At 46.1% G+C, this 20,016-nt stretch overlaps 1 protein-coding gene across 1 annotated transcript in view; it reads left to right on the top strand.

The window, feature by feature from the left end:
• EHD4 (EH domain containing 4) overlaps positions 1-20,016 on the top strand; it is a 74,669-nt gene that overhangs the window by 40,030 nt on the left and 14,623 nt on the right. The window contains exon 4 of the mRNA XM_004421454.3: positions 16,012-16,424. Within this exon, the coding sequence (XP_004421511.1) occupies positions 16,012-16,424 (413 nt within the window). The remainder of the gene's footprint in view (positions 1-16,011; positions 16,425-20,016) is intronic.

The following is a 20,016-nucleotide window of genomic DNA, read 5'->3' as shown; positions in this document are numbered from 1 at the left end:
CGCTTTTCCCCTACAAACACCAGACCTCCTGGGGTTTTTTCCTTTAGAGATTTTTGATGGTAATCTTTGGAAAAGATGGTACACACAGCCCTTCATTCTCATTTAAAGGATAGTGGGAAGGGGAAGAGGTTTTCTTACACTGAATGTCTGCCATGCCCCACACTCAGCTGGGTGCCTCCTGGTCCCTTTCTGAGGCGCATATCGTGTGTAACAGCACTAGATAGACCCTGTCGCTGCCTTCCTGGAGCATCCACTGGGGAAGGGACACGTAGATTTTATTCTGAGAGGAACAGGAAGCCACTGAAGGATGATCTCTTTTAACCTTCTCTAGATTACCCAGAATTATTGCTATGAACATCCGGGTATTCTCGTACTGGGCAGTAACAGAACCGCCCTGGGTCTGCTGCTCAGTTTCTGTGGGTTCATTTGGTTGGTTTGTTTTCCCTTCCCTTGACACCAGGCTGTCACTGTCATGTCTTCTTCTGTGGTACCCGTTCTCAGGTCACCCTCTGCCCTCCACTCCCCCTCTGCCTTGGAGTCAATGCCTCTGTGAATGATTCGGTAAAGCCCAGAGCAGTGATTCTCAGGCTCCGGGGAAGGAGTTGATACACTGCTTCCTGGCCTCAAGCACGGGGTTCTGATGGAAGAGGTCCCCACTTTGAGGAATCTGGAGTAGCACTGAGCCTGCCCCCTTCCTATGCACTCTGCCACCCCCAAACCAAGTGAAAGAAAAGACAATCACAAACTTCGAAAACCTACCAAAATAGACTTGAGCTGTGTCTCCCCTCTCCGTCTCACCAGGGTGGATGCTGCCCTCTGGCAGGACAGGATGGAGGATGTAAGCGAGGGGGGCGGGGAGGTTTTGAGTGAGGTGAGGGACGGCCCAGCACTGAGCTGGGCTCTGTGGCTAACTGAAGTCCTCCCAGGTGAGGGTTTTGAAAGGGAGCAGAGGTAACTTTGCCCCACCCTGGTGACCCGGTGACCGGGTGACCAGGTGACCGCTATTACATCAGCCTCATGGGCGTCTGACAGGATGTCCTGGCCTGATGCTGCTGTCCCCTGCCTGTGCCTTCACTCCATGTAGGAGCACCTCCAAACCATTCTAGACTTCTTTGGGAGTTAGGATTTTTAGGAACCTCTAAAGAAAAATAGAGAGAAGTTAAAAAGAGTTCTCATTTACATTTTCAAATGTTTAATAACGTTGCTGCTATAATGCTATAATGTGCTTGTTATACAGCCTCCATCCCTATTGCTGTGTGTGGCAAAAGCCCTCTCCCCGCTAATCTCTGTGCCCCAGCAGGGGACCCCCAGACTGGAGGGTGGGAGTGATAGATAGTGCAGGATTCTAGGCGGGAGAGGAGCAGTGTAGTGCCAAGAAACACTGGCCGGAGACATTTTTCCATTTCCCTGACTCTTCCACTTACCAGCTGGGTAACCTGGGCAAGTTATTCCACCACTGTGAGCCTCAGTTTCCTCTTGCATAAAATGGGAAGAAAAGTACTTTCCCTCACAGAGGTGGATCTTGTGAGGTTCTGAATAATCGGTGCAAATACCGAAGTGCTCCATAGACATGAGCTATGAAGCGTGCAGAGGGAGAGGCCCCGAGGCGTGGACGGGGTAGGTTTCATGCACGGTGCCTGGCGGGGAGGCCTCTCGAGTGGGTGTAGGAATACGCTGAGAATAGTAGCACTTTCAGGAGGTCTTTGTTTTCCAGGGGAGCAGAGAGGGAGGTGGGGAGGTGCAAGCAGGCTCGCTGTGGGTCCTGGAGGAGGCTGACGTCAGCTCAAATCCTGGCACCCCCACTTCACCGTGGGACCCTCTGAGCCTCAGTTTACACTTTTATAAAATGAGGCAATTCTCCCTCCCAGAGTTGTGTGAAGAAAAAGTGACATAGCATGTGTAAACCATTTGGCATAAAGTCGTGTTGAATAACTGGTGGCGATGGTGGTCTTTGCTCATTTCATGGAACTGGGGTGGTCCCAGAATAGACTGACCAGGATCACAGGGTCAGCTCAGCCAAGTGCTCCAGAGGTCCCCCAGGACAGCCGATGGTGGCCGAGTCCTGGGACTCAGACCGACAAGGACCTTGCTCTTCCAGGGACCCAGAAAAGGCAGGAGAGGGGTAAAGGAAATATTTGGACTGGACAGTGGAGCTATGGAAAGAGTGCCAGGAGAGTGCAGCAAGGCATGGAGGCGGGGGAACCTGCAGAAGAGGACGATCCAGAGGAGGTATTCTCCTGTGGCCCAGGGCCCCCACTCTTGTCACTTTTCCAATTTTTGCCATAATCCTCTTTCTGGTATCTGGGGATATTTCTCACATGTGCTGTGACATGCTTTCCTCAAGAAACCTCCAATTCGCCTGGATTTTTTTAGTCACTTTCTCAAAACCACCTCCTGTTTGAATCCAAATCACAATGCAGAGCACAAGTCAGACCATTTATGCCGCATCTCGCTTCCTCCAGGGCTCGTCAGGAGTGCCTCTGTTCCGTGAAGTGTGTGCATCCTTGGGACGAAAAATTCAAGTTACGAAAAGTTACTGAAGAGCGTCTGTCCCACCCACGTCCCCCGGTTCCTCTCCCAGAACAAACGCTGTCAGCAGTCTCTTGGGGTTCCTCCCAGAGTGGGAGGGTCCTTTGCACATGGTCTGCACCAAGAGTTTTCCACTTAGCAGTAAATCTTGGAGAGCGTCCATGTCAGGACTTTAGAGCTGCCTCCTTGTTGTGCCATCGTATAGATGTGTCAAAATTAGTAGCTGGTACCCTTTTGGTGGGTGACATTTCAGGCTGCTTCTCATCTTTTGCTGTTACCAACAGTGCCACAATGAATATAGACGGTTTTGCACATACAGTGCAAGCATGTACAGTGGTGCACAGTACTGTGCAAATATAACTAGAAGATACACTCCTAGTAGTGGAATTGCTGAATCAAAAGTCGCTGTGGGCCCGGCCCCGTGGCATAGCGGTTAAGTGCGCATGCTCCACTACTGGCGGCCCAGGTTCAGATCCCGGGCGCTCACCGACACACCACTTCTCCCGCCATACGGAGGCCCCGTCCCACATACAGCAACTAGAAGGATGTGCAACTATGACATACAACTATCTACTGGGGCTTCGGGGAAAAAAAGGGAGGAGGGTTGGCAATAGATGTTAGCTCAGAGCCGGTCTTCCTCAGCAAAAAGAGGAGGATCAGCATGGATGTTAGCTCAGGGCTGATCTTCCTCACAAAAAAAAAAAAAAAAAGTTGCTGTGGTCTTCTTACTGTGTTAGCTGACGCCCAAATGCCCTGTCCGGAAGATGGACCTATTTACATTCCCGCCAACGACACACACATGCTCCCCAACTCAGGGCATTCCCGATTTTTTTTCTTTATCTTTACATTATCGGATAAGCAAATGGCATGTCATTATAATTCTAATTTTCATATCTCATTATTAGCTTTGTAGCTTTGTAGTAAGTTTTGAAATCAGGAAGTGTGAGTCCTCCAGTTTTCTTCTTTTGCAGGATTGTTTTGGCTATTCTGAGTCCCTTGAGATTCCATGTGAATTTTAGGATGGGTTTTTCTATTTCTGCAAAAAACATTAGGATTTGGATAGGGAATACATTGACTCTGTAGATTGCTTTGGGTGATAATGAGCATCTTTTCATATATTTAAAAATCTTTACAAAGTATTTCATTTCTGGAGGTATTTGACCATTTTGAAATACGGTTGGTAACTACATGGACTTTTATTTAATAAAATGAGTCATTTTTTTTAATAAAGAGCCAAATGTGGACTCCCATGATCCGCATTGATTTGATCTGTCTTTCCATCTGTGACGTAAACCTGGGAAGTAACTATCTCTGAGGAACAGTTTGGCTTTAGGAGTGAGTTAGCTGATAACTTAGTTGCTGGAGCTGGTCTTCATGACTGGCTGTTGTCCAGAGGCTCACAGCACACTCATGCAATGCCAGGAATGTTTAAAAGGAGGAAAAGGGCAGGGCGGGGTCTTCAGGCTCAGAAGTTGCTTGCAAGCCCTTTGTTGATCCCAAAGTTGTCGTCATCTTGGTTTAACATTTCTCCTTAGAAAATGTGGCTCGAAGAAACATTGTCTTTTTGCCCTTCTGAACCACAAAATGACAAGATGCATTGTCAAGGTGGCCTCATCACACTTGGCTGGAGTCTGTATACCACTGGCATTTTGCCTCAAGAAAATCTGATACAAGTACACACTGACTGATTTATAGATGTATTGTATGAGGCTTTCTTGCCTGAGGTACACAAAGCCCACTTGAAAGTGAGGAATGGGCAATTTCCATGTGCATAACACTTGATTCCTGCATTCTATCAATTATAATATTAGAAGGTTGAGTCTGATGATCTTTTAAGCATCCTTGAAGGTCTCAAACACTGTGACTTTTCTTCTGGTGATTTCTTTCAGCCTAGAGTTGTTTGGAATTCGATGACAAGTAAATTAAACTTGCAGGGCAACTAACTAGCCCTATGGAAACAGGCAAGGACCTTCAGATCCACCCAAAATGCTATGGCACATGAGTCCAATGGCACACATATAATAAAATGAAACTTGTTACTTGTTAACTGTATCATTTAGAGTTAGTCATTGAGTATGCCTGTAGCCATCAGTTTTACATTCTTATTCTGGTATTGTAACTAGTTGATATCTATATGCAGACACTAAATTGATTTTCCTGAGAATTTGACTTTTTATTTCAGAAAAGCTTAATATTCAGAACCACTATATATAACTTTAATTTAAGATCTGGAAAGAATCCTTATTGATCATCTGACACATCTGATAGAAGTAGAAACTGAGGCCCAGCAAAGTGAAATGGCTGAACCAGGTTCCAGGACATGTAGGTTTTTCTCGATAGATTTTCACCAACTTCTCTCTCCCGCAAAGAGCCTAGAATGTCTTGTAATGTTGCTATCTTTTTCTAGGGCTCAGACCTGCTTCTTAACCTAATTTTTAATCTGAGATGGAAAGTGAGAAATGAAACCCAATTTTCCCTTTTACTTGGTTATGTAACCAGAAGCCACAGCAGTGTTCATCCGTCTAACTGTTCAAGAAAAGCCTTTCTCTGTTCCCCATCCGTGGTGTGGTGTGACACCGTGATACGAGGGGCCCTCGGGGTCACGTGGCCCCTATCTGCCCCATCGTTATCTTCACAACATCCCCCAGAGGAAGGAGAGACAGGCCTGGAGGTTAGCTTGTTTATTTTAGGAGGAAACAGGCACAGAAAAATTAATTCACAGGGTCTTGGACTACATTCCAAAGGGCAAAGGAGTGGGGAGAGGAGATAGAGGATAAACAACACCAAGCCCATCCCAGGACAGTTTCAGTCCTTGGTTTTATGTAAATTGTGGTACATTCAGTGGTCAAACCCCCTTCAGGCCAGGCGGAGTGAGGCGGGGAACTCGAGAATGGCAGGGATTTTCTTGTAGCCAATTACATTCTCCAAAAGGTGACTGTTACCCACTGAAAACGTCGAGGTGCACACACATCGAACCTCCACAAAAGGAGGTGAATTCAGGACACCTGTGCAGGTATGGAGGCCGCAGTGTTTGTCTTCTCTGGGCAGCCTTGTTGGATATCTGGGAAGGGGTTAGTATCAGCCCCTCCCCACACCCAGCAGGAGCCTGGACCCCCCTCACCCCCACCCCACCCCTCCCCCACTGTCTGTCGGGTCAGCTCAGAGGAGTAGGAAGCCAGCTAGAGAGGGGGGAGTTTGGGGGGCGACAGGAGCCAAGTGTCTGACTCATTTCCACACCAGTGTGTTCCCACTGCCCTGGCAAGCACAGATGAGGGGCTGACTCGTGCCCCAGGGGGCTGTGTAGTGGCAAAGATACTGCTTCACCCTCAGGGTTTCTTGAGGGAGCGATAGGCTAGAAAGCGCCAGAAATCCAGACCCTAGCTGTAAACACCAGTATAAAAGAACAGGAACGTCCTCCCATATGGACCAATAATGTTTTACATGTTTTTTTTCTTATTACAAAAATAATATATATCCATGTAGAACACTTAGAAAATTTTTTTAGATCGAAAAGAAGAAAATAAAAATCACCTCTAATCCCACCCTCTTGGTGTACCTATGGTACAGTGCAGTGGATAAAAGCACAGGGTCTGGGATCAGAGTCCCTGGGTTTGATTCCTGCCTCTCCTGGGAAATAGCTGCATGACCTTGGGTAAGTTATTTAACCTCTTTGAGTCTCTGTAGTCCCACCTGTACAATGGGGATAATAATAGTACCTGCCTCACGGGGTTATCCTGAGCGTTACAGGAGATTATACTGATATAAAGCTCTCCAAGCAGGGTAGGAATGTTGAGAGGACTCAGTAAATATTTGCTACAATTATTTATTTTTAGCTATCATTCTGCACCTGACTCCGATAACATTTTCAGAAACAGCCTTTTCCAGTTGCAAAGTAAACTCAGCCTGGAAACAATACAAGGACTCCTTGCACATGTTTAAGTAGTTGCTATTGTTAACTGAAGTGACTATTTTTGAAAAAATATATTTAATACCTGAGCCATCCCAGATTTTTGATGTTTATTTTGAGATGATTTGTACTTCCTGTAATTAGTAATAGCTCTTTTCTTAGAAACTCACAGCTCTATTGAAGCAACTAAACCCTCTAACTTGCTAAAAATCAGTTACACTTCTTGTGCAAGTCTATTAAACCAAATTCATTTTATTTTATTTTGTTTTATTTTATTTTATTATTTTATTTTATTTTATTTTGGTAAGGGCACAACATGAGATCTACCTTCTTAACAACTTTTTGAGCATATAATACGGTATTTAACTACAGGCACGACGGTGTCCAGCAGATCTCTGGAGCTTAGTCTTCTTGCATAACTGAAACTTTGTGCCCCTTGGTAGGTAATTCCCCGTTTCCACCTGCCCCCAGCCCCCGGCAACCATCGTTCCCCGCTGTGATTCTGTGAGGGTGGCTCTTTCAGATTCCTCTTGTAAGTGGAATCATGCAGTATCTGCCCTTTTGTGACTGGCTCATTTCACTTAGCATCATGTCTTCAAGCTTTATCCATGTTGCATATTGCACAATTTCCATCTTTTCTAAGGCTGAATAATATTCCGTTATATATATGCACCACATTTTTAAAATAAAATCTTTATTTATTTTAGATTCTGTAATTTAAAGAGTAGGCCTCTTTCTCATATGTGAAACTTCCCACAGCTGTGCAGTAGAGAGGGCTAAGAGGTCTTCGGAGGAATCAGATGATCAGCAAGGTCAAGCAAAATTAGGACCAAAATGTATCTCATGGTCGAGCCATGAAAAATTCCTTTGTGACTTCAGCAGCAACAGAAGATAACAGACTTGGGACAAGTGGCAAAAGCAAAATCTGCCGGCTGTCAAAATAGGTGATTTAGATACTTTTTACACCACATTTTCTTTATCCATTCATCTGCCGATGAACACTTACGTTGTTTCCACATCTTGGCTATTGTGAATAGTGCTGCAGTGAACATGGGAGTGCTGATACCTCTTCAAGATCCCGGTTTAAATTCTTTTGTGGGGGCCGGCCCAGTGGCGCAAACGGTTAAGTGCGCACGCTCTGCTGCAGCGGCCCGGGGTTCGCCGGTTCAGATCCCAGGCGTGCACTGACACACCGCTTGTCGAGCCATACTGTGGCGGCATCCCATATAAAGTAGAGGAAGATGGGCATGGATGTTTGCCCAGGGCCAGTCTTCCTCAGCCAAAAAAAAAAAAGAGAAGGATTGGCAGATGTTAGCTCAGGGCCGATCTTCCTCACAAAAATAAAAAATAAAATAAATAAATAAATAAATTCTTTTGGATAAATACCCAGAAGTGGGATTGCCAGGTCATATGGTAGTTCTATTTTTAATTTTTTGAGGAATAAACAGAATTTATTGAACACCTACTGTGTTCAGTAGTAGATCCCAGGTGTCCAGTGGTGAATGGAAGGAGAGGTGGAGTCTCTGCCCTCATAAAATTTCTGTCTTATTATCACCAAATAAATAGATCATTACAGACTATAAGTGCTATGAGAGAAAAATCATTGGTGCTGTAAGAATACACCACAGGGAACTTGACTGAGATAGTGTAACACATTCTGCGCTGAGCCTTTGGGTTCCCAATGTGATTAAGACTTGGCCCTGCTCTTGGGCTGCTTGTAGTCTAGTCTAGCGGATGGGTTGTGGCAGAGAACAGATGCTCTCGGAAGGCAGGGAGGTTCAGTTCCCTGTGGGTGAGGAAGGCCTCCTGGAGGGAAGTGGCCAGAGGGATGGTTAGTTGGAGATGGAGAAGAGGGAAGGGCATTGCAGGCAGAAGGAAAAGTTTGGGCAAAGGCACAGAGGCAGAAAAATGCAGGATGCTTTCTGGGAAGAGCAAAGAGCCCACTGTGGTGTCTGGGGTAGGGAGGGGAGGGTTTAGTAAGAACTATGAGAAAAGGCTGGAGAAGTAAGGTGGGGGCTAGTCATGGAGTGTTTGTTCTGTAAACATTTGTTCTAGAAGTAATGAGGACACTCACAGTTTGGAGATTCTCTCTGAGTTCTAAGAAGGGGTAGGAATCATTTGAGGGCTGGATCGGAGAGGAAGGAGCCTGGGGACAAGAAGTGCTGTTAAGGGGCACTGCCAACGCTCTGTCAATGCCTGTCTGGACGGTCTGTGCTGGACAATTGACTAGGTGGTGGAGGGACACATAGATGGACATGGCACCTAGGGGACTCAGGGAGAGAGGCCGGTGTTAAACAAACAAACCAACACAGGAAGTGCTGGGTAGGGCTATGAATGCCCTGGCGTGGAATGGGAGGCACTAGCTCCGGGAGGGGCAGGCCAGGGCCCCACCAAAGAGGAGAGGTCAGAGCAGAGTCTTGTGCCATGTCCACTGGACCAGTGGCCTTGCCCACCCCGAGAATGGGCTGGGGCGTGGGAGAAGCTGGCCTCAGCTCTGGCTGGCCTCCATTATCTTGCATCCTTTTATTGACACACATCTTGTTTAAAACTCATATAGTTAGAAACTTGGCTCTGGGAAGAAACTTAAGCATTTTTTTCTGTTGTTCTATTAAGAACAGTCTGCCAAATTTGCTTCCTCAGGGCCCCCCACCCCTGTATTTACCTGAAACAGGAGGCCACTGTTCTAACCTCAAATGCCATTTCCTGGTGGGTCTCTTTGGCCGGGATGGAGGCCACGGTTTCCAGGGCTGTGGCGGAAGCCGCTGATGGGATAGAAAGGGCCCCTTCCTTCCTGCCCCCTCTCTCTGTTCTCACAACATGGAGCCAGGAATGCCAAGCTGGGATCCTCCACAGGACAAATTCTCCTTCCCAGCTCGCAAAGTTATATAGCTTTTGGGTCCTTTTGCAAAGATGGAAACTATATTTTTAAACAGTTGGACTGGTTACATCTCTGTTTTGTTCCAGACTAATAAAAGTTCCATTGGAAGGTCTTATAGAGTTGAAATGTCTATAATTGAATGAATAAATTTTAAAAATATATTGAGCATCATGAGGACAGTTCTATTATTATATTGATTCCTGTGCCCTCCACACACACTCAAACATACATACATACAATACACTCACATGCATGCTCACGTGAGTGCACACACACACGCCCAGCTCTGTATGTGCCCCAGGCCATGGTGCATTCTGCCTGGCTGGAACCGACTCCCGTAAACTCAGAGCATTCTCGTTCCTGATCGTCACCATGAGAGGCTCTTTTATCACCTTTTATCCAGAAGTCAGGATGCTCGTGAAATTATACAACTCTCAAAGTTCCTGTGGATGAGCCAAATTTTACGTTAACCTCTTTGGCCAAGACTGATTTCAACTAAAGGGTAGGTCTCCTGCTTCAGCTAAATCCAACTCTGTAAACAGCCTGATTCCTTACATAGTCCCTGTGATGAACAGATTTCAGCTTCCTGGTCCACACAGCAGCTGGTAGAGATGTATATCATTAAACAAGTTTAGCGGCCTCGGGACTTTTCTTTCTTCTCCCTTTCTTTCTTTCCTTTTTTCTTTCTTATTTACTTATTTTTTTACTTTTTAAGTCAATTTTATTGAAGTATAGCATATAATAATGCACTCATTTTAATTGTACGGCTTGAGGAGTTTTGACAAATTTGCACACTCTTATAACCACCACCATCATCAAGAAATAGAAGCTTTCTATCACCCTGAGAAGTTCCTTCTTTGTTCAGGCCACTTTGCAGTCAGTTGCAGCCTCACCCTCAGCCAGAGGCAACCACTGGTCTGCTCTCTGTCACTGTAGCTTAGCTTTGCCTGTTCTAGAATTTAATATAAATGGAATCGTACAATATGTGCCTTTTAGCGTCTGACTTCTCTCACTTAGCATGTTCTGAGACTCCCTTGTGTGGCTGCATGTGTCAGTAGCTTGTTCCCTTCCTTGCTGAGTAGTATTCCACTGTGTAGATGTACCACAGTGTATCCATTCGCCTGGTGAGGGACAGCTGGTTTGTTTCCAGCATGGGGCTGTTATGGAGAAAGCTAGCAGCCTTTGTTTTATGGAAGTATGTCTCTCAGCGACAGTTCCAAGCACATCCTAGGCACTTGATAATTATTAATTAATCCATTTTTGACTTTTGTATTTGAAATGTATTGTTAAATTCCAAGATGTTTAGTGTACTTCCAAATTCCATGAGATGTATGCCAAAGATTGTTAAAGCCAGGTCTGGAAATTTTGAACACGTTTTCCACAGAAAACATTCGGTCCTTCAGGAAGCGTTTACTGAGACTCCTGTCTTTTTTTTTGGCTGTCTTTGTGGCCTTTCTTCTTTTTTTCTTTTTGCTGGGAAATATTTGCCCTGAGCTAACATCTATTGCCAATCTTCCTCTCTTTTTTATTTCTCTCCCCAAAGCCCCAGTACATGGTTGTATATTCCAGTTGTAAGTCCTTCTAGTTCTTCTATGAGAGCCACAACCACAGCATGGCTACTGACAGACGAGTGGTGTGGTTCTATGCCCAGGAACCAAATCCAAGCCACAGAAGCTCGGTGAGAACTATTCTGGAGCTGGAGAAAGCAGGGTCAGAAGGACCCCTGTCCTCCAAGGTTCACGGCCCAGTCAGGGGGACACCTGTGAACTCACACGGTACGGTTCTCTGCGGGCTATGAGACCCCTGCAGGAGGCCAGGAGAGCTGGAGGCAGCTTCTCAGAGGACAGAGTTTGGTCTCAAAGGCTGAGTCAGAGCTCTAGTGTTTCTGCTCAGAAGTGGGCACCAGGTGCTGGATACGTGCATGGACTGGGTGGTCTATAAGAACTGGCAGTGTGTGTCCAGACCAAAGACAGTCAGCTCAGAATTTAAAGACACTACGGAGGCGACACAAAACAGCCGCCGAGGGCCACATTCAGCCTGAGGGCCGCTAGTTTTAAACCTTGTTTTGAGTGGTAGTACTATCACGGACCTACTTTGCATAGTGTGGCTGAACTCTCTTGTTAATAGGGACCTGAACACCCTTTGCAACAGAAAATTCATTACTCTCCTCCTGCTGAGTGCAGCGTATGCCCTGAGTTCTCCCAGCCAGCATGGGTGTGCATGGGACTCTCCCAGACCAGGGAGGATTCTCTGACTAGAATCATAACTTTGTTTTAGGAGTAACCCAAGTTCTTTAAGACCAACTGGTAGAACTCCATCTGTTTCACAAGCAGGAAAAGAAAGGCCTCTGGCCTTTGTGAGTCCACTAGCTCTATTTATATAATATGAACGGTTCTCTGCTGGGTCGGTATCTTCCATTCACTATTTTCTGAGCACTTATTCTCTCGCTTGGCTCAAACATCATTGCATTATTCCCTTTACCCTAATTAATTTGTTTCTTTCCATGGCTGCAGACTGCACTTGGCCCCAGTCAAGCATCCTTCAACAAACATTTATTGCACCCCCACCGTGCACCAGGGACTGGATACAAAGATTTTTGACATAACGGGTAGATAACATTTTGGAGAGCATTCTAGGTGCCTAGATGATAGTAAATGCTTCACCTATATTAACTCAGCAGCCCCATGAGCTATGTGGATACTATTATTAGCCCCATTTTGTAGATGAGGAAATGGTGATGAGGGGCCTGTGAGTCTAAATTTCAATAAACCCTGTATTTGATTCTGATGCAAGACCAGGCTTTGAGAATCAGTGGTCTCTAGGTCCTCCTGAATCACTGTTTTCCTTCAGCAGGCAGACTAAATAACGTATCACTAAATTAAATCATTTCTTAAACATCAGCTGGAACTTTTTGGTAGATGGGTGTTTGGTGCCTGAGTCCTTCAAGATGTAAGAATTGAGCAGACCTATTCAGCCTTGAAAAGGAAGGAAACTGTGACACATGCTGCAACATGGATGAACTTTGAGGACATTATGCTACGTGAAGTAAGCCCATAGCAAAAAGATAAATACTGTATGATTCCATTTATATGAGGTTCCTAGAGTAGTCAAATTCATAGAGGCAAATAGAATAGTGGTTGCAATTGACTGGGGGGAGGGGGGAATGGAGAGTTAGTGTTTAATGGGTAGACTTTCAGTTTGGGAAGAAGAAAAGAGTTCTGGAGATGGATGGCAGTGATGGTTGCACAGCAGTGTGAATGTACTTAATGCCACTGAATAATAATAATAAAAACTGTGTGTTGGGCAGAAATTGAGCAGGCCAACCTCTCCCCACTTTGATAATTCTGCTTTCTTCTGAGACACCTGGAGATTTCTTCACCTCTGATTGCTTTACCTGATGCGTGATAAGCAATTGACAAACACAATTCTACCTACCTGCACTTCTTAAACCTTATCAAGCTCTCATTGTTATTTAAAACAAGAAAATATGGACATGTGGCCATTCCTCCAGTGATGAGTAATGGCTTCACTTATTTATACCTGGCAGCTCTGTTCCCAGTAGCTTTTTCTTGAACTGAAGCATTGGAATGAAGTCTTTTAAAAAGACACTTAAGGGGCCGGCCTGGTGGCGTAGCGGTTAAGTGCGCACACTCCACTGCAGCGGCCCGGGATTCAGATCCCCGGCGCGCACCAACGCACCGCTTGTCAAGCCACGCTGCGGTGGCGTCCCATGTAAAGTGGAGGAGGATGGGCATGGATGTTAGCCCAGGGCCGGTCTTCCTCAGCAAAAAGAGGAAGATTGGCAGATGTTAGCTCAGGGCTGATCTTCCTCACACACAAAAAAAATAATAAAAAATAAAAATAAATAAAAAATAAAAAGACACTTAAAATAACTATTAAGAACCAAATTTAAGTTAAAGTTTAAACACATGTGATGCTATCAAGGCCAACCACTCAACCCAAGTGGCCCTCGGAGGAAGAGATGCACATCTGCATGGCTGAATTTGCACATGTACCGGTGGTGACAATTATGTGGGTGGCAAGTTTTTTTGGCACTAATTGTAAGAAGCATGCAAAATTCAGAAATATTTAAATGTGGGAAATAATTATTTACCAATCGTGGTTCTTGGTAGCAAAACAAAGAAGCTGATTCTGGCTAACTTAAGCAGCAAAGGAATTTTTCAAAAGATCAGATTGTTCACAGAATTAATGGGAAGGTTAGAGAAGTAGGCTCAAGAACTAGGTTAGGAAGCCACCACCACTGGACTCTCAACTCGGTCACTTCCACCATGAATAAATTCTCATTTCTCCTGTGTCTTTACATCATTCCCTCAAGATTCAGTACCCTACTCTGGTGGAAGGAGATGACTGTCTGATTCTAGACCACCTGTCTGTACCTCAACCTGCTAACGAGTAGAGCAAGGGACCGTCTGCCACAGCTTCAGCTTTTTTTGACCCACAAGGGCCCTCTCCCCCACCCCAACAGGAAGAGTGTTCAGCAAAATACAACTCGTGTTCACTCCAGTATGCACCCTGGACACAGCATTTTCTTTAATCTGTTTCTGAACCTTCAGTTACCTGATTTTGATCACAGAGGAGAGCAGGTGCGAGAGAGCTGAGTCAGAGTGATAAGCCGATCATCCCTACTGGAGGAGCAAGTTCACGTGCAGGTCTGCCTGGTGCGTGGTTCCAAAGCATCTCCGCAGCTCCCAGGGAACAGCGCCAGTGTTCATCTGCTGAGGATCTGCTGCCCGGCATCTGGGGCTTCTGGTGCACAAGTCAGTCTCGAATGACGGAACCAGTGACTATTACCTTGGGAGGCAGTTTGTTCTGGCCTTGCAGGGCCAGAACTCGGAGTGAAGTCTTGACTCTGAATCTTTACACACCAGTATGTGACCTGTTCAATAGGTCTTTGATTTCCCTCTGTTCTAAACTGGCTGCTGACAGCAATGAAAATAAACTCTGGCCCACGTTCCGAGAACTACCTTTGTCCTCCTCGTCCCCGGGGAATTGGGGTGTGCTCCAGTGAGAGAGAACAGAGAAGTGAGAAGCGTGATCTGGAGGTGTCTGCACATGCGTGGGGAAGATAAGTCCCACATTCGGGGTAGTGGTTTCCTCCAGGGAAGAGGTTGAGGAAGGGCTTGGGGAGGTGTACACGGGGACTTCAGCGCTTCTGAACGTCTTATTGTCTTTATTTAAAATGGGTCTGAATCCAGTTTGCTTGTTCAGCTATTCTCCTTACACCTGTTCTTCAAATTCATGGAAACTTTAGTCCACGGACCCGCTTATTTTTGCCTAATAGCTCATCCTCCTCTAGACGCTTTCTCAGCCACGTTAGACCCCTCCCGCCCCCTATCCCCAGGGTCAACCAATATCCAGAACTGGTGTTAACGTTTTTGTATTTGTATAGTCTGTATCCATAGGCTGTTGAGTATTGCTTTGTTTTTTAACATTTTATGTGAATGTTATCATACTGTACATACCCCTTTGACACTGATTTTTTACTCACCAGTTTTTCAGAGATTTTCCTGTATTGATGAGTGAAAATCTAGTTCATCCTCACTGCTCTATGACATTTTGTTATATAAATAAACTAGACTTAAATGTTTTAAAGTGTCTGAAGCAAAAAAGGCCAAGTGTCAAAGTTTATTAAAGTTACGAGGTGGGTGTATCAGCATTTGTTATATTATTCTCTAGACTTTTATATGTGTTTGGAAGTTTTCAAAATCTGAAAAACGAGGCTCGAGCACTAAGCAGGAGTCAGGAGAGGTGCTGTCTTGGCTCTCATTGGGCGGCCCTGAGACTATTCCACAGCTAATCAGACTGAGATTAAAAATAAACCTTGTGGGACTGACCTCTTCTTGTTTGCTCTTCGTGGACTCTGCCTCCCTGGGGAAATGCCTGAAAGTCCTGACCACAGGCTGAGACGTGTGTTTATTTAGCTGCACAATTTGGAGCCTATTGGTTCGTGGCCAAAGTGAACTAAACAATTTGTTGTGGGCCTAGCCATTTTAAAAAAGAAATTGGCAAGAGACCGTTTGACAGAATGGCTGTGAGACATGTTTTAAATATTTACAACACACTTAAGATATAAATAGTCCAAATGATAAATGTTGGTCACAATTTCAGCCAGACCAACCTTTGACCCCCTTAACACTCTTAAAATCTTGGGTTAAGAGAAAGCGATTATTCTTTCATTGTGCTTACTGGACACGTATGGGACTCTGAGAAGCCTCCAGGTTTTCTTCCTTCTCCATCTCTGGTACTTTCAGAAAGTGACACTTGGACAGAAGTAAGAGCTGTTGACCCATGGCCTGTGGTTTTACAGAGCGCTTGATCAATTTTCCCGTTGACCCAAAGGACTGTACTAGGTGAAATAATAAGAGACTCATGAGGACTAAATGAAATTACAGATATGGAAGTGAGCACTGCCCCATCAGAGTGACCTTGAGCCCCTTTTTATTCCCTATTTCTTCCCGTGGAAGGGCTCCCGGGATCCCAGCATTAACTCGATGCATCCAGCCCAGGGAGGCCCCATTTGAAATGATTTTCAGGTCATGAGGACTCCACTGCCTCCAGCGTGGAGACGGGGCTGTCTCCCTGGCAGCTGCTGGAGAAGCAGATGATCCCTGAGCCCTCCTGATAAACGCGTCTCCCCAGCAGCCGGTGGCACTGACGTGCTCCTTTCTCCACCTAGGGTATGATTTCTGCCAGGTCCTGCAGTGGTTCGCTGAGCGGGTCGACAGGATCATCTTGCTCTTCGATGCCCACAAACTGGACATCTCGGATGAGTTCTCGGAGGCCATCAAGGCCTTCCGGGGCCAGGACGACAAGATCCGCGTGGTGCTGAACAAGGCCGACCAAGTGGACACGCAGCAGCTGATGCGAGTCTATGGGGCCCTCATGTGGTCTCTGGGCAAGGTCATCAACACACCCGAGGTGCTGCGCGTCTACATCGGCTCCTTCTGGGCGCAGCCCCTGCAGAACACTGACAATCGCCGGCTCTTCGAGGCCGAGGCCCAGGACCTCTTCAGGGACATCCAGAGCCTTCCCCAGAAGGCAGCGGTGCGCAAACTCAACGACCTCATCAAGCGAGCGAGGCTGGCCAAGGTAAGCCAGGAGACACTCTGAGCGGCAGCCTGGGACAGGGGACATTCCCACTCTCTCCTCTAAGGGAAAGTGCGGGTGAGGAGGCTCCATTCCAGGAACCTTAGTGAGCGCAGTGTGGAATAGGTTAAGAAGAGAGCCTTGAGATAGGACCAGCCGAACAGGAGAGAGGTGGTGTTGGTGGGACTAGTGGGGTACTGAGATGCCACCACTAGTCACTCTGTACCTAATGCATAGAACCCAGTGTCACTGCCTGGACCCAGAGGAGCCCTGGGAGGAAGACTGGCTCAACCTTCCCGCCCAGTGTTCTCATTGAGGTTGCACCACATCCACATTCTGGGTTGTGGCCTGTGATCCCGCCCGCTGTGGCTCCCGGCTCCCCCACCGCATAGCTGAGTCTTTCAGCCACCCAAGGAGTGTGCCCAACAGGGGCCAGGGGTCGTCTGCTGACCACCCTTGAGTAGTCTTGTCCATTCTGTCACGTCTCTGAAGAGAGAAAAGCATGTGCCTCCTCTAAGAAAAAGTATAGAAAAAATAGTCCTTTAAAAACTATGTGTACATTTCATAAAATCATATTCCTCTAATGCTGGAAGTGCCCCCAGAGTTTATCTAGTCCCAGGGATCATCAGAAGTACCCAGCTTTAAACAACATAAGTTCCCAGGCCCTGCCCCAAAGCTGCTGATTCGGGTGTGTAGGGGAATGTCCTATGTACACATGCTCATGCACGTGTGTGTGTCTGTGTGTGGAAAGTTCCCCAGGCGATTCTCGTGATCAGCCAAGATCCTGACTCCCTAATTTTACAAGGACAAGATAAGTGATTTCTCCAGGGTCACCTAATCTATGAGTGACAAGGCTAGGACTAAAAGATAGCCCTCCTGGCTCTCATTCCAGCCTTCTGCTTCAGCCTTGTCACTTCAGCTAAAACCAGTCCACAGGCCTGCCTCTTCACATCCACCAGTACCCTGGTCAGGAAGCAAGGTCAGCTCACTTCCCCTTCGTCTGCTGGTGGCAAAGAACTCATGTCCCCTCCCACATCCTCTTGCTGTACAGTGAGCGGCTTGTGGTCTGGCCTGGGGGCCCAGTGGGCCAGGCTTCTGGGGTCCACCACCACTTGGCCTCATTCAGCCAATAGTTGCTCAGCATCCTGGGCCAAGGCTGGGGAGCCTGGTCTGGGGGAGGAGGGGGTGCTGAACCCCCTGTTACAGAATGTCGAGCTGTGTGCTGATTGGGATGTGGACACTGTGCTCCGAGGGGGCCTGGCCGGGAGAGACAGGGAAGGCTTCACTGAGGGTGACCGCCGGACAGGTGACCAGCCTTCCAACACCTCCTCATTGCTCCTCCACAGCCTCTGTCTTCATGTCCACGTGCCCACACAGCAGAGTCTCTCCTAGGTCCAAAGAAACGCCTCCCCGGCTGCCGCGGCCCCGTAGATAACACCTCCATCTGCTCTTTCCCTCTCTCCTCAACTTCCATCCCAATGCGTGCTTATGCACCCCTCCCGTATCGCTCAGCTAATCTGCGGTCGCCGGCGCCCCTGTGAGTCATTGCTCTTTATCCTTTCTGCCTGGGACAAGCCACTTCCTTTCCGGAACTACAGCCACTTTTGTCCAGTTCTGCAAGGCAGTTGTGTTAACCAGTTTGTAAATCCACGTATCTGCGGCTTTCCAGAAGTGATTTCCCTCTCCCACTTGTCCTGGGCCTAATGCCTAGTAGCAGGTCATCTGGTTTTGCCCACTTAGGGACCCCTTAGGCATGTGGCCTTTCTCGTCTCCAGCTGATACAGCTGAACTTAACCTTCAGGGTATGCAATACCCAACATGTTTTTATAACCAAGGCTGTTAAATCATGTCATAGCCTTTGCAGATTTCAAGATTTTTTTGAACTATTTTTTAAGCACCCATGGACGTTTTTATTTGCTGGTCATTGCTGAGGGCCTAGTGACTCAAGACGCAGCTGTCTTCGGTCATATAAATAAATGAAGAGTGGAGAGCTCACTGGGCCTTCCCTACCATCCTGGAGTATTAGGCCTCGTGAACGGGCAGCATGGCCTGGGTTCAGAGAGGCACAGAGTGCTGCTCTGTACTGACGCTGGGAATAATGAAGCCCTTGTGTAGAGGCGGGGGGCGGTCAATTTGCTGAGCTTACTTCTAGGAAAAGAGCTTGTCTTTTTATTTCTTCCTAAGAATAGTATCTGGCTTGTTCCTTTTCATAAAGGAAAATGTTTGAAGTACAGATGTTTCCAGCCTGAGCCTCTCTGTGCCAGTGTGCTCCTGGGGCACCACCAGCCTGCGAGGGGGACAGGAAACAGAGTCTCAGGCAGTTAAGAAGCAGAACTCAGCACAATGGCCTTGGCAACTAACCGCTGCCATCCAGTTTACCCCATCTGCAGTTTTACGGCCACTTATGAGCGTGTTGTTGCTTCAGTGGACGAGGAGTCACCTGAGTTTTTCTCTTTGCCACTTTTATATTTTATAAAGGTGCTCTTTGATTTTGGTATATAAAACTTTGTTTCTCTTGATCCAGTTTTCCTTTTGCAAGCCAACGCTTACTGTTTCAGAAGCTCTGTGATTTGCACTACAGGTGTTATTTTGTCTGATCCTGTCAATAATGGCCAAAGTTGGGCATTATCTTAATTTCTCACACGAGGGAACAAAAGCTCAAAAAGGTGAAGTAACTTGCCCAAGGCTTCACAGCCTGTAAGTTGCAAAATATAGATCCAAACCCCAGTGGGTCCTACTCCTTGGTCGGGAAAGCATTCACCTGAAATCCAGAGTAGACAGCATCTATTGCTTCTTACTGTATCCTTGCTTTCTGCATTCATCTGTCATTCTGTTTATCCTATAAAATTCTCCATCTACATAAACCCTATAAAGTTTAGAGGTTTATTGAGCTGACATTTTGGAAGGATGCAAAGGATAAGTTTTCAGATATCACCTAGGAGGTGTCAGATCTGGTTGGGGTGTGGAGTATGTCTATTTATAGAACACCATAATTAGGCAGAATTCATGGCCCATCCAGAAATAAAGCAAGTGTGTCATTAATGTCCTGCAGTAATCAAACTCAAGATATCATAAAGATGACATCTTAATAATATGAAAAATGGCACTATTACCAAAGATCTCTTGAAATTTAATGATTTCCCTGCTTTTTCTATTTATATATTTTTTTCACAACTCTCTATTTCAAGGAACAGGAAACTTTTAGAGTGAGTTTTTTGGTTGACGTCAAAGATGACACCTTATGATATCGATAGATATCCTTCTCCGAAGACTGCTCACGATCTAAGACGCCAGTCACGGTTCATCTCATGATTCTTTAGAGTAAGCTATTTGGAGAAAGCCCAAAAAAGGGGGTTGGAAAATATAATTTAGTTTTATTCAGCTATAGTTAAAATAGCCAAATTAAAGAAATTTGGCTCATACAAACTCCAAACAATAGCATTTATGGGATAAATAAACAAAAGTATAAAGTGAGGCAAGTTCACCATTGGACCTCACCCTTTATAAACACATTGCCCAAGAATAGGAAAAGTTCCCACCCATTTGGAGATTTTTGCTCAACAAAAAATGAGTCAACATTTGAGGAAGGAACAAC

This window comes from Ceratotherium simum, chromosome 3 (genome assembly GCF_057802395.1).
Source record: "Ceratotherium simum simum isolate JZ-2026a chromosome 3, ASM5780239v1, whole genome shotgun sequence".
Taxonomy (NCBI): domain Eukaryota; kingdom Metazoa; phylum Chordata; class Mammalia; order Perissodactyla; family Rhinocerotidae; genus Ceratotherium; species Ceratotherium simum.
Note: the sequence above shows the minus strand (reverse complement) of the source record. Positions and strands in the feature narration are given on the sequence as shown.